The sequence below is a fragment of the Hemicordylus capensis genome, chromosome 1 (assembly GCF_027244095.1).
Source record: "Hemicordylus capensis ecotype Gifberg chromosome 1, rHemCap1.1.pri, whole genome shotgun sequence".
Classification (NCBI taxonomy): domain Eukaryota; kingdom Metazoa; phylum Chordata; class Lepidosauria; order Squamata; family Cordylidae; genus Hemicordylus; species Hemicordylus capensis.
Window position 1 is genome coordinate 111,465,012 of NC_069657.1, and position 12,556 is coordinate 111,477,567.

General features: G+C 41.4%; 1 protein-coding gene across 4 annotated transcripts in view; it reads right to left on the reverse strand.

Moving 5' to 3' along the window:
• Window positions 1-3,296: 3,296 nt before the first annotated feature.
• The window catches only part of CSTF3 (cleavage stimulation factor subunit 3), a 114,475-nt gene continuing 105,215 nt past the window's right edge, over window positions 3,297-12,556 (reverse strand). For all 4 annotated transcript variants that reach the window (XM_053267953.1, XM_053267943.1, XM_053267963.1 and 1 more), the window contains 6 exons: window positions 10,701-10,770; window positions 8,920-9,115; window positions 7,410-7,563; window positions 6,958-7,052; window positions 6,757-6,817; window positions 3,297-4,010 (listed from right to left, as the gene is read on the reverse strand). In XM_053267953.1, coding sequence (XP_053123928.1) covers window positions 3,808-4,010; window positions 6,757-6,817; window positions 6,958-7,052; window positions 7,410-7,563; window positions 8,920-9,115; window positions 10,701-10,770 — 779 coding nt within the window. In that variant the 3' untranslated portion in view covers window positions 3,297-3,807. The remainder of the gene's footprint in view (window positions 4,011-6,756; window positions 6,818-6,957; window positions 7,053-7,409; window positions 7,564-8,919; window positions 9,116-10,700; window positions 10,771-12,556) is intronic.

Below are 12,556 nucleotides of genomic sequence, written 5' to 3' on the forward strand. Positions count from 1 at the left end.
GAAGATCTACTTGAATACTTCAGCTTGGAACCTTTCAGGGAACCCGATTTGAAATTATTTTTCTTCTTTTCAGTCTCATTTACATATTACTGCTTCTGTTATATGGTTTTTCATATGGAAGTGCTGAGGTTGACATGCCCTACGTAAGAATGTATATAAAGCTTTGTGAGAAAAAAATATTTTGCAAAAGGGGAGGAACTCGCTTCAAAGGTAGGTTGCTAGTCCAAGTGAACACAGGCATTGGGGAAAAGCTGGCCAGGTGAGCAAAGCTGGAAAGATCAAAATCTAAAGTGTGGCATAATATTTCCCACTGTAAATGTTTGTTCTATTGATAATGCAAAAACAATTCCTCCAAAAGTATTATGTTGCTATTAACCAGAGATTATGCCTTCTTGACTAGCTTAGAACACAGCAAATTGTCTTTTACTCATGTAGTCTGGTATTAAAGGTGTAGGTATTAAACATCTTAAGGGTTCTCTTAAAAGCAAACAGAGAAGGAGATGCTCTCATTTCAGCAGGGAGTGTGTTCCAAAGCCCTGGGGCAGCCACGGTCCCGAGTTGTGACCAAACGAGTTGGCTGTAACTGGACCTCTCCAGATGATCTTAGTAGGCGACAGGGTTCACGACAGAGAAGGCGCTTTCTTAAGTATCCTGGACCTAAGCCATTAAGGGCTTTATAGGTGATAACCAATACTTTGTATTTCATTTGGAACCATGTTCGGATTTCCTCTTTCTTCAGCTATAACCAACATAATGCTATAAACATATGGCATGTTACTTTAAGCTTTTGACTGGCAAACAAAGATACCACTTTCCTAATTTTTTTAGTAACTGTGCTCAAATAGTAAAACTGCTAAATCCAGAATATTTGACTGCTAAACAGCAGTAGGCTGGATGATGTCAAACATGATCCCACAATGATACCACAATGCCAGTATTTTGTTGGGTGACTGACAACCAGAGCCCATACATGATAGGAAGTGCTGGGGGGGCCCCCTTCTCCTCTAGATCAAAGCTGCACAACTTCAGCCCTTCAGCTGTTGTTGGACTACAACTCCCATTATCCCTCACTACAGTGTCCAAGAGTCAGGAATGATGGGAGCTGGAGGGCTGCAGTTGTGCAGCCCTGCTGTTAATCCTGTTAACTATTATTGTATTGGATGGAAACACCAAAATGCTATTTCTGTACAATCCTTCATTATTTACTGTGGCCCACAGCATAACCTGAGTGGTTCCTACACCTGTGCTGCTGCAGACATCTAAGGAACCACTGGCATTCCTTCACGTTTGTGAAAGAGCGCAAATACTGAACAGTAACGCACCCCACTCTGGGAGTGCAACTTAGATTGCAAGCAATGGCCAATAAATTGCACAAGGCAAGACTGGTGTTTCCGATGTGCCAGGGCTGCAGCCTGCGTGGAAATCAGACCTGGTGGTGTTGCACAAGAGTGCAGTTATGTAACTACTTAAAAACAGTATGTGGACACTTACAGAGCGCTACTTCAATTGTTTTCAAGTAGTTCCATTTGCACTGTGGTGCAGCATTGCTGGGGCTGGCTCATGTACAAGCAGCTGCTGAGCGTCTGAAACACCTGACAACATGCCAACCAATCTAAGTAGCGCTTCCAGCATGTGGGAGTGCTACTGTCAGTATTTGCACTATGGCACAAAAGTTCAAGACCGCCCTGGAACATAGGAAACTGCCATATACTGAGTCAGACCATTGGTCTATCTAGTTCAGTATTGTCTTCACAGACTGGCAGTGGCTTCTCCAAGGTTGCAGTCAGGACTCTCTCTCAGCCCTATCTCGGAGAAGCCAGGGAGGGAACTTGAAACCTTCTGTTCTTCCCAGAGCGGCTCCATCTCCTGAGGGGAATATCTTGCAGTGCTCACACATCAAGTCTCCCATTCATATGCAACCAGGGCAGACCCTGCTCAGCTAAGGGGACAAGTCATGCTTGCTACCACAAGACCAGCTCTCCTCTCCCAGTGGCTCCTTAAGAACCTTGCAGCAGTGCAAACAGATCAGAGCTGCCTGTGTTGTGTGGAACATGTTTGCCAGAGTGTCTAATTATTTGTATTGTTAACTGAATATTTCTGGCTGTTTATCTAAGGGTTGTTTTATATTTTATATTCTTTGGAACTTGCATATGGCGTAGTCACCCATTTGTAACAGCAAAAAAAAAGAGAGATGGTTATATTTAAGCTAATTTATACACGTTGGGGAGGAGAGCTGGTCTTGTGGTAGTAAGTTGTGGTAAGCAGGGTCTGCCCTCATTTGCATTTGGATGGGTGACTTAGCAGTGACTGCTATAAGCTATTCCCCGTGGGGGATGAGACTGTAGCTCAGTGGGAGAGCATCTGCCTGCATGCAGAAGGTCTTGTGTTCACTCCCTGGCAGCATATCAGGGTAGGGCTGGGCGAGACTCCTGTCTTAAATACTGGAGAGCCCCTGCCAGTAAGAGTAGACAATACTGAGCTAGATTGACCACCAATAGGCTGACTCAGTATATGGCAGTTTCCTATATTCCTATTACTTCAGCAATTTGAAACAAATTCTTAAGAGAATTATGGTTGTCAGGACATCCTGGCCTTGAAAAAGCAAATACACTTCATACATTATACAACCATGAATAGTCTGATAGGATCTCCAGGACAGCAGCTTCTTAGAAGAGCAGTATTAGCTTCTCTCTCTAATATCCTGACTGTGCGCACCAGTCCCAGAGAAGATAAAGGGGGTAATGTTCATGAAGGCATTGGATGAAGGTCAGGGATTTTGTATTTTTGTCTTCAGGGATTACATATTCAGCCACAATCTACCATCATGTGCATTTAAACAGAGGGAGACAAATGAGTCTTTCTGTGAAAGTAGGAGGAGCATGGTCCAAGTGTGGTAAAGTAATGATTGCTAAGCATTTTGTTCACATACATCAGATGTAAATAAGCTGTCATGAAGATCAGAAGCTGTAAATACTGAATTTACCTGATTGTAAGACCAGTTTTTTGATAATTGAATTTAAGACAACCTCTTGACTTCCGGGTCCTCTTCCTTTTGAGTAAATACAGGTATACGTGTATTTAACCTCTACTTTTTAAAGGGTGGGGAGGGGGGTCCTCTTAAATTCAGACTTGTCTTCAATTTGGGTAAATACAGTAATATTTTTTGAGCAAGTACCTTTTGTATCAGTCACATATGTCCTGATATTAATTCCTCAGAAGCATAAATTACTGGTAGTAACTAATTTGCTTCTGGTCAGTGAAAATTCAACAATGAAGCCACATCATGAGGCATAACATTATGGAGATCCTTTTATTTGAAAGGAATGTTTTTCCATTTTAAACTACAAAACATCTTCCATTCATTTTGCCATAAATAAAAACAAAGAATAAGGCAGGACAGACACTAAATGAGAAACTGAGAACGGTTTGTTTCCAGAAGTGTGAATTTAAAAATATTTCACCATTATAAGCTATCCAGTTTTTAAAATAAAACTGTCAGACCCCTTCCACAAGATTTCCAGTGGTAGATGGGGATACGCTTGAAGAGCAACCAAATGCAAGTCGGACATTTTGCATGGTTTGTGTTCAAAAACCTAATTTTTGCCAGAGCTTAAATTTGCCCATTCATCTGCCTTTTTTCTTTTCTGATGAAGAACCAGCTGGTAAAAAAGAGGCACCACAGTAACAAAACAACCTCAGTTGCAAGATGCACATTAGAAACTTCAATCCCTTTTAAACATTTGATTTGTAGAAGGAAAAAAAATGTTACAAGTCCTTTGTCGTTCCGAGTTGCATTTGCAACTTGTCTCATCGGATTCGCTTCTGCTGTCGTGCCCTATAAATGTCGTGAATGGGAGGAACCACTGATCCTTTTTCCTCTTCATCATCAGAATCTTCATTTGGTCTCTTGACAGCTTTATTAAGAAGGGAGTTATTTTCCAAAGGTCCATTCCCTTCCATTGATAGGTCTGGCAAGCCTCCGGTAATTATCCTTACAGCTTCATCAACAGCTTTGTGATGAGGAAGAAAAGAAAAAAATTAATTTCATGAAGAAACACTTTTGCTCAATAGTTACGAAAAACCAGTCCATTATTATTAGCATTATACATGTGCAGTTTTTCAAAATATTGTAAAATTTGTTTTTATACACACACCACATATAAAATCTCTGTGTGGTTTACAAATTAAAACACAACAATTAAAAATTTAAATTGTCTTACATATGAATATGTATTCTTTGTTGTTCCTGGGCAAGACCATTTCAGTTGAAAACAGATGAATTACTGCCTAAAACATTCTAGTTTGGACATTTGTAGCATATGTATTTTCAAATAATATCACAGAAGAACAAACCTGCATATACACTTAAAGGATTTGCTCATCAACATGCCCCATGTATCTGAAACACAGCTTTTCATCAAGGACCTACAGCTGTATAGTCCTTCAGTATCCAAACAAGAACAGCCTTTCCTCTAGGAAATCATCTGAGAGATGGCACTTCTAATATTGAAGGAATCGCGATTAGATCAATGATTTGCAGCACAGCCTGGGCATCTTTAAAAGGGAAGAGGAGGTTCATACCTCTTTCTCCACTGTTCACTGCAACTTCCTACTGTGGCAGAGCTCCCCCACCCCTGCAAGCTGTCCTTGTGCCTTCCAACTGGGGTATCTGGGTGGAATGCCACCTGCTCTCCTCCCTTTTAAAGGTGCCCAGGCTGTGCTGAGAATCACTGATCAAACCACGATTTGTGCACATCCCTATTTTTCATGTGTGGATTGTCTCTGATGGGCTTGCTTTTTCAGGCATTTATTGTATTGTGTCAGGTCGTATCCTGAAAGCCAAAGTAATAATCAATAGTTATAATAATAATCCTCATGAAATTATCAATTTAGGGAGTGGATGGTAAGAGTAATCTAAGTTCATCTTATTCATCTTGTGTCTATGGTGACATCTCTTACCTGTTTGTTTTGTGAAGATATAAAACCTCTTCCCCATCTTGGATTGTTTTATGGATAGATGTATTTTTGTAATGTAAGCCTGAATTCAGTCAGTCAGGGTATAAATTTGTGACATACATGCACTGGTTTTGTTTAAGAAAATGGGGGCATAAGATGCTTCCAGAATTCAGTTTCCTACCACACAGCTACTAAAGAAAATGCCATCACAGCAGTACTTCTAGTGGTCTTGGGTCTCTGACAACAGTCCTATTGTGATTAGCTCTGAGACAAGGTAAGTCTCAATATGCCATATGGAAAAGTAAAGAATATAACCTGAAAACCAGTGGTAAGAACTAATCCACCTACTTTCCTTTTACTAAAATTTTAATTGATGATTACCATCCACACAAGTTCACCTACTTCAATCTTAAATGTTTGCACATACACCATCTTGAATTGGGGTGGATGACATCATCACGAATGATGCCACTGAGGTTTCCCTCTGTGTTCCTACATTTGTACCAAATTTAGTTCAAATTGGTTCCCACTTGCACTTCAGATGTTCATGCCTCCACCATCTTCAATCAGGGTGGATAACATAATCACAAACTATGCCAGTGGGGTGTCCCTACAGCTGTAGCAAATCTGGTTAAAATTGGTTAGGCAGTCCACAAGTTAGCTGACGTGCCTCAAAAGTTCACACGTCTGCCATCTTGAAGCAGGGTGGATGACATCATTAGAAACTACCCCCTTGAGCTGTCTCTGTGTCCTTACAATTGTAGCAAATTTAGTTCAAAACAGGCAGTTTATAAGTTGGCCCAGTTACACCACAAATTTTCATGCGTCTGCCATCTTGAATGGGGTGGATGACATCACAAACTGTGCTGTTGAGGTGTTGCTTATGCGTCCCTACAACTGTTCCAAATTTGGTTCAAATCAGGTGGTCCACAAATTAGCCCAGTTGCACCTCAAATGTTTACACATCCGCCATCTTGAATCAGGGTGGATGACATCGTTACAAACAACAATACTGAAATGTACCTATGTGTCACTCACTACAAGTGTAAGAATTTTGGTTCAAACTGGTTAGGGTCAGGGTTTGTGTGTCCGCCGTCTTAAATCGGAGGTGGATGACATCATGGAGTACCCAGAATGTTGGGGGCAATATGCTAAATCATTGTAAACCGCTTAGAGAGCTCCGGCTATAGAGCGGTATATAAATGTAAGTGCTATTGCTATTGCTATCACAATCTATGCCATTGAGATGTCCCTATGCGTCACAATTGTACCAATTTTGGTTCAAATTGGTTGGGCATCTTAGTTAGCCCATTAGCACCTCAAACACTAATGTGTCCGCCAACTAAAATTGGGGAGGATTACATCAGCACAAACTATGCCACTGAGGTGTCCCTACAACTGTACACAATATAGTTCATATTATTCCAGGTATTGCAAAGTTGATAAGGGGATACACACAGACACAAGGAAGGCCAGATAATCTCATAAGCTTACTGTCCTTAAGGAAAGTAGACTAAAAACTGAATGCTGACATTTCATTACAGTTCATGTCAGAATATGTTATGCTGTTTTGAATACCCGTAACAAGCATCTAAGTAATATAAAGGGCAACTTTAGATACTAGTTTGCATGTGCTATTTTGGATGACTGAGTATAAACACACATTAATATATTTATTCTTATGACTATGATACTAGCCCTGGAATTGAGATTTGGCAAGAACTTAAAAAATAATCCCCAATGGTTTCCAATGTGTGTTTAGTGATACTACCATAAGTTTAACTAGACACACAAACTTACTGTCTGGCAATTTGCATCTCCTGAAAATCTCCATAAGTTCATCCACTTGCACAAAAGGACCCTGCAAGAGAAAAGGACAGGCAATATAAGGAAAAAAAATGCTTCTGTACAATATTATAATTAAACAGAATGAAATGTTTAATGCACTGAAGTAAGAAATGATCAGCTTGCAAAGTGTTGGATCAAAACATCATGACTGACCTGGAAACACACAGGAGGTGGGAGAAGCTTCATTAAAACTACAGCAGCAGGTGGAACTGGAAAGACACCACCAGGGACTGGATGCAAACCTGGAGCTAGTAATCAATAAAAAACAATACATCTTTCAGTCTTAATGGGTCTGAAGAGAAATAAGAAGATGAGCATAGATGCTAGAAAACATTATTTTGGTTTAGGTGACTGTTCTTTCAAAGCACTATATAAGAATGAGCAAAAACTTGAAATCCAGATTTCTCTACCTTAAGCTTTTCAGGAAAGCACTTAAATATTTAAACAAACAATGCCCACAGTGCTCTCTAAGACCTAAAACCTTTTAAGCGTACATTTTAATAAAGATGGACAGTAGAATCAAGGGTTTGGGTTTTTTTAAGGGCCAGTTAGAATGAGGTAGTGGCTAAGTTTCTTTTTAACCTCAGCAACTGAGATTCGCTTACGTGCTAAATGTCTTGGCTGAAATGGAATCATCTGCTGGGTATCTGGTTTCGGATACTCTGGCTTCCTGTCCACTTCATCTTTTAGCACAGGCACTATTGATGGAGCCACAACGGGATCTGGAATGATGGTTGATAGCTTTGCACGAGACACATCCTGGAAATTCATATGATGAGAAGAAGTATAAATAAAACCTTGCCATTTTTAAAAAATGATTTCACTGCTTCCCACTTTATCTCAGCCTTATTATGTTGGGGGCAGGCGGTTGTCCAGTCCTGTGAGAGCCACAGAGTAACTCTGCTGCTACCGTAGCAGTGGTAACGGATATCTTTCTTCACTCAATCAAATACAGAGGCCTGGAATTAGATCAGTATTCTGCAGGGACTAGCCAAAGAACCACCTTCAAGGTCTGCATGTTCTGGTTGGAACAGCAATAGAGAACAAATAACACTTTCCCCATTTCTTGGGGAAATGAGCAAATGGTTTGTCTATCCTATTAGTAATAGCATTTATTATTAATTACCTTTCAAAATAGAAGTTTGCCCACAGTGACTTACAGCAAACATCAAATAATAATGTTTCCTAGATGGCATGATGCACAGCCTTCCAGAGATGGAAGGAGGGCTGTGGGTCTTCAGGGAGCCTTCAGTGTTCTTGCTCTGAAGGCTTCTTGTGCAGTGGACTGGGCATGGAGGGGGGAGGAGAGGTTTTTATGCCTCTCCCTCCTTCAGAAAGCCCTGACCACTTGTATAAATATGTTCCTGAGGATCATGCAGCCCTCAGGAACATATTTATACAAGTGGACAGGGCTTCTGGAGGGAGGGAAGAGACATGAACATTGCTACCCGCCCCACCCCACCCCGCAAAGCCCAGGCCTGTTGTGCAAGCAGCCTCTTTGGAGCAGCAGTTCTCCTTCCTTCTCCAGAAGGCTGCGCATCATGCCAGCTACGACATTATAAATGGAGATCACGTAAGCTCCTATTCAAGTCCAGTTTACAGAACTGAGGGCTGAGGCCTAGCAAACATAGTTGCTTATACATATCCTTATCTTCTCTGGCTGGCAGACTGACTCAGTATATGGCAGCTTCCTATGTTCTAGTATAAGCTTTGGTGAAATGGCAAACTTGACATTATTATTTTTTGGCACAACATTGTCCTCAGAATCAATTCCAGTTTTGCAACCAACTCACTATTCTAAATTTTACCTAATTTCATCCTTTTGGCATTTATGTTTTTGTTGTTTTGAAGCAAAAAAAGAGCAATAATTTTAAATTAAGGGAAGGTGGGAAACCCAGCTCCTGCTGCTCATGCTTGTATTGGCATCTAGAAGTGGAAGGTTGGCACAACAGTCCACTAGAATGTCAATGACAAGTGTTAAGTGTGTCCATGCTACTACCTAAATACACTTTAAAAAAAAAAGATGGTGAAGGCAAGTAAGTGAATAATAATTAAGGATGGGACTTCATCCCCACTCTAGAGGAGCATTCCAGAGTGTCTTCCTCATCCCCTTACCTTGTAACCGAGAGCTTTGAGTTCACTGCCAGAGCAGGGGTACAGATCCATGAACTTGTACCTGTCTACTAACAGAGCAGTTTCTTTGCCCTCGTATTCCTCCTTGAAAGCTGTAAATCTCCGTTTCTCCACCTTAAGTATACTAGCCAGATCACCAATATTGCTTTCAAAAGCTAAAAACCGGGCCCATATTTCTCTGCACAGGAAAATACAGAAAGGGATAAATGCTCAGCAGAAAAGCAAAGCAAATGTTTGAAAGGGGATCAGGCAAAAACAGAAGGCTGGTAGAAAATATTTATCACTATCATACAGGCTAAATAGTGCAAGAATCTACAGTAGTGCTTAGAACTGGCAGGCTTCAAGCCAAGTCTACCATAAGGATGGCCACCTGCTTGCCCCAAACTAAGACACACATTCTCACTCACTCACTCACGCCAGCTTTTTCTCCGAGTTTGCTACGCAGGATAGCCAACTCTGTGTTGGCATGAGACCATTCCAGGAGGAGGAGAAACTATGGAAAATTGTGGACAGTTGCCAGGCAACTCTAATGTGTATCCTCTCATATCTGTATCCTGCAACCAGAAGTTATAGCAGATGCATAGGTCATCAGTGCAAATCACATTTGAGGTAACATCTCCTGGGTCATTTGCTTGTTTCCCTCCATTCTCGTTGTTGTCTCTTGACAACAAGTCCAACGCAACCGACAGCAATGACCAGTTACTGTACACCCTGCCCTGGCAAGAAATGCCAGCTCAAGGGGCACTTCTCCTTGCTGCTGCCACTGGTTGCTTCAGACAACCAGCGGGAAAGGAGCAGGTTTTCAGGGTCAGCGTTTATGACCTTCAACGGAGAGAGGTTGGGAGAGAGAACCGTTAAAGGGAGAACGGAGACCAAGGGAGCAGCATGCACACACTGCACTATATCTAGAAGACCTGGTTGCTGGGGATAACTGCTTAGACACTGGCAAACAAAGACTGTAATAGTGGCATAAACATGTAACTACTATCAATATACAATTCCCCAGTTTCCCCATTCAGTTCCTGGAATGGACTTTGTGCCAGCACAGACTTGGCTATGAGGTTATAGTAGAGGCTGTTTGCCACACAAAATAAATAAATAAATAAACCAAGTGACTAAACAGGGATCAGAACGTTGGCAATAGAAATAGCAAGGTGAAATGAGCTACTCGGGTGTAGCTGTGTGTATGTTGGGGTGTGTGTGTGCGCGTGCTCACACACACGCAAATGATAATGTATGCATGCAAAATTTCCCAAGTTCTAGTTCTCCCTTCGGCCAACTTCTGCCAACAATAGAAGCCTCTTCTCACGTAATCCCCCATGTGTTTATTGAACAGGAAGAAGGCAGTGGAATTGCATCCTCTGGCACCAACACACTCACTGGCCATGCCCCACAGTGGCCAAATGATTGGCCTTCATGAGAAAGGGGTTATACCTGTAGAAATCAGCAGAAACTCTGGATAATCAGAGTTCCTGCTAATGTGGAGTATGTAGGCTGGGTCCCTTCCTTGGGAAGCTGAATGCGTGACTGTGACCAGAAGACACATTCGCACAGTCTCACTCCTCCCCTGTGCTCAGTAATAATGCGGGGGGATTTTCTGAGAAGGCTACAGGTGTGTGTGTGTGTAGCAGCTGGATGTTCATTTAGGACTACAATGAAGTATATGCTTCACTCTTCATCAATCTCTGATGTTATTGTACGAAGGGACTTTCTAATACAGCAAAACCGAAGCGCTTGGGGAAAGGATCTTTGGCAAGGCTTACCCAGATTTTTCAGGTGGGAGGCTCCCTGAGGTTAATACACGCTCAAACAGGACTCTTGTATTATTGTCCTCTATTAAAAACAATAAAGAATATGAAAATAAACTTCAAATTTATATTTTATTAAAACTGGAAATTTACAAGGGAAAAATAAAACAAATGCTTAAGTAGTTTTGATGGCAGCAACACATGAAAAACTTTATATGCAATCCAGTTTCTTTGTGGATAACACACATTAGTGGCTACTTCTCCTATCAGGGTTAAAAGATAAACAGGTTGCTCACCTGTAAGTGATAATCTGGTAGTGATCCGTTGATATTCATTAGAATGGGTTCTGTGCCTGAATGGAAGCCTCTCAGTGTGGGATACCACAGCTCCTTTTCGGCGCGTGCGCCCCACCCCATGTGACCACGTGGCTATTTAAGGTGGGGAAAAGCACCAGCACCTCAGTTCCTTGAAGACCACCAGAACAGGTGATCCTTGCTGTATGAACAGGTGAGTTCAGCTGAAAAACCTGCACTACTGCAGAGTTTGGGAGGGATGAATATCAGCGGATCACTACGAGATCATCTTACAGGTGAGCAACCTGTTTATCTGGATCGTGATCCATTGAATCCATTAGAATGGGTTTCTAGTTAGCTCCTTTAGGAGGAGAAAGTAGTAGTGGCAAGTACTATAACTACCTTTTAAGGACATATCTCCCAAATTTGCCTTTGCTGCAGAGCGCAAGTCAATGGCATAGTGCTTTATGAAGGGTAGTTCCGAGGACCATGTTGTTGTTCTACAAATGTCCTTGAACAAAATGCCTGATGGATGAGCCGCCGAGGCACCATATGCCCTGGTAGACTGTGCCTTGATGGATTTTGTAGGCGGAATCTTTTGCAGATTGTAAGAGAAGGATGAGTTCCACTAGCCAGTGGGACAATCTCTAGACAGTGCTTGGCCTTGAGTACTGCCTTCACAGGAAATAAACTTCTCTCTCAGCCTAACCTACTTCACAGGGTTGTTGTGAGGAGAAGCTCAAGTATGTAGTACACCGCTCTGGGCTCCTTGGAGGAAGAGCAGGATATAAATGTAATAATAATAATAATAATAATAATAATATTGGTGGGACCATAAAATTGAAAAAGCTGAAGAAAATGAAGATGTAAAAATATTATGGGACTTCCAACTACAAACAGACAAACATCTGCCACACAATACACCAGATATAACTGTAGTCGAGAAGAAAGAAAAACAAGTCAAAATAATCGACATAGCAATACCAGGGGATAGCAGAATAGAAGAAAAAGAAATAGAAAAAATCACCAAATACAAAGATCTACAAATTGAAATTGAAAGGCTGTGGCAGAAAAAGACCAAAATCATCCCAGTGGTAACTGGCGCCCTGGGTGCAGTTCCAAAAGACCTTGAAGAGCACCTCAACACCATAGGGGCCACAGAAATCACCATCAGCCAATTACAAAAAGCAGCTTTACTGGGAACAGCCTATATTCTGCGACGATATCTATAACCATTGACAATAAAATTCTGGGGTCCCAGGTCCTTGGGAAGGACTCGATGTCTGGATAAAACAAACCAGTCAATAACACCTGTCTGACTGTGTAAACAAGAAATAATAATAAAAAACAACTTCTTTGATTTTCTAATTGAAGTCCTTGACAGGTAGAACAGAAGAACACTTTTGACATCCAAAGAATGCAAGGTTGTCTCGCGTGCTGTACTTGGAGAGCTGAAGAAGGTAGGTAGTACTGTATCTTGGTTTACATGAAATTCTGTCACAATCTTTGGTAGGAAGGAAAGGTCATGGTGTACTAAAACCTTATCTGGATAGAAGCGTGTAAAAGGCACATCCATTC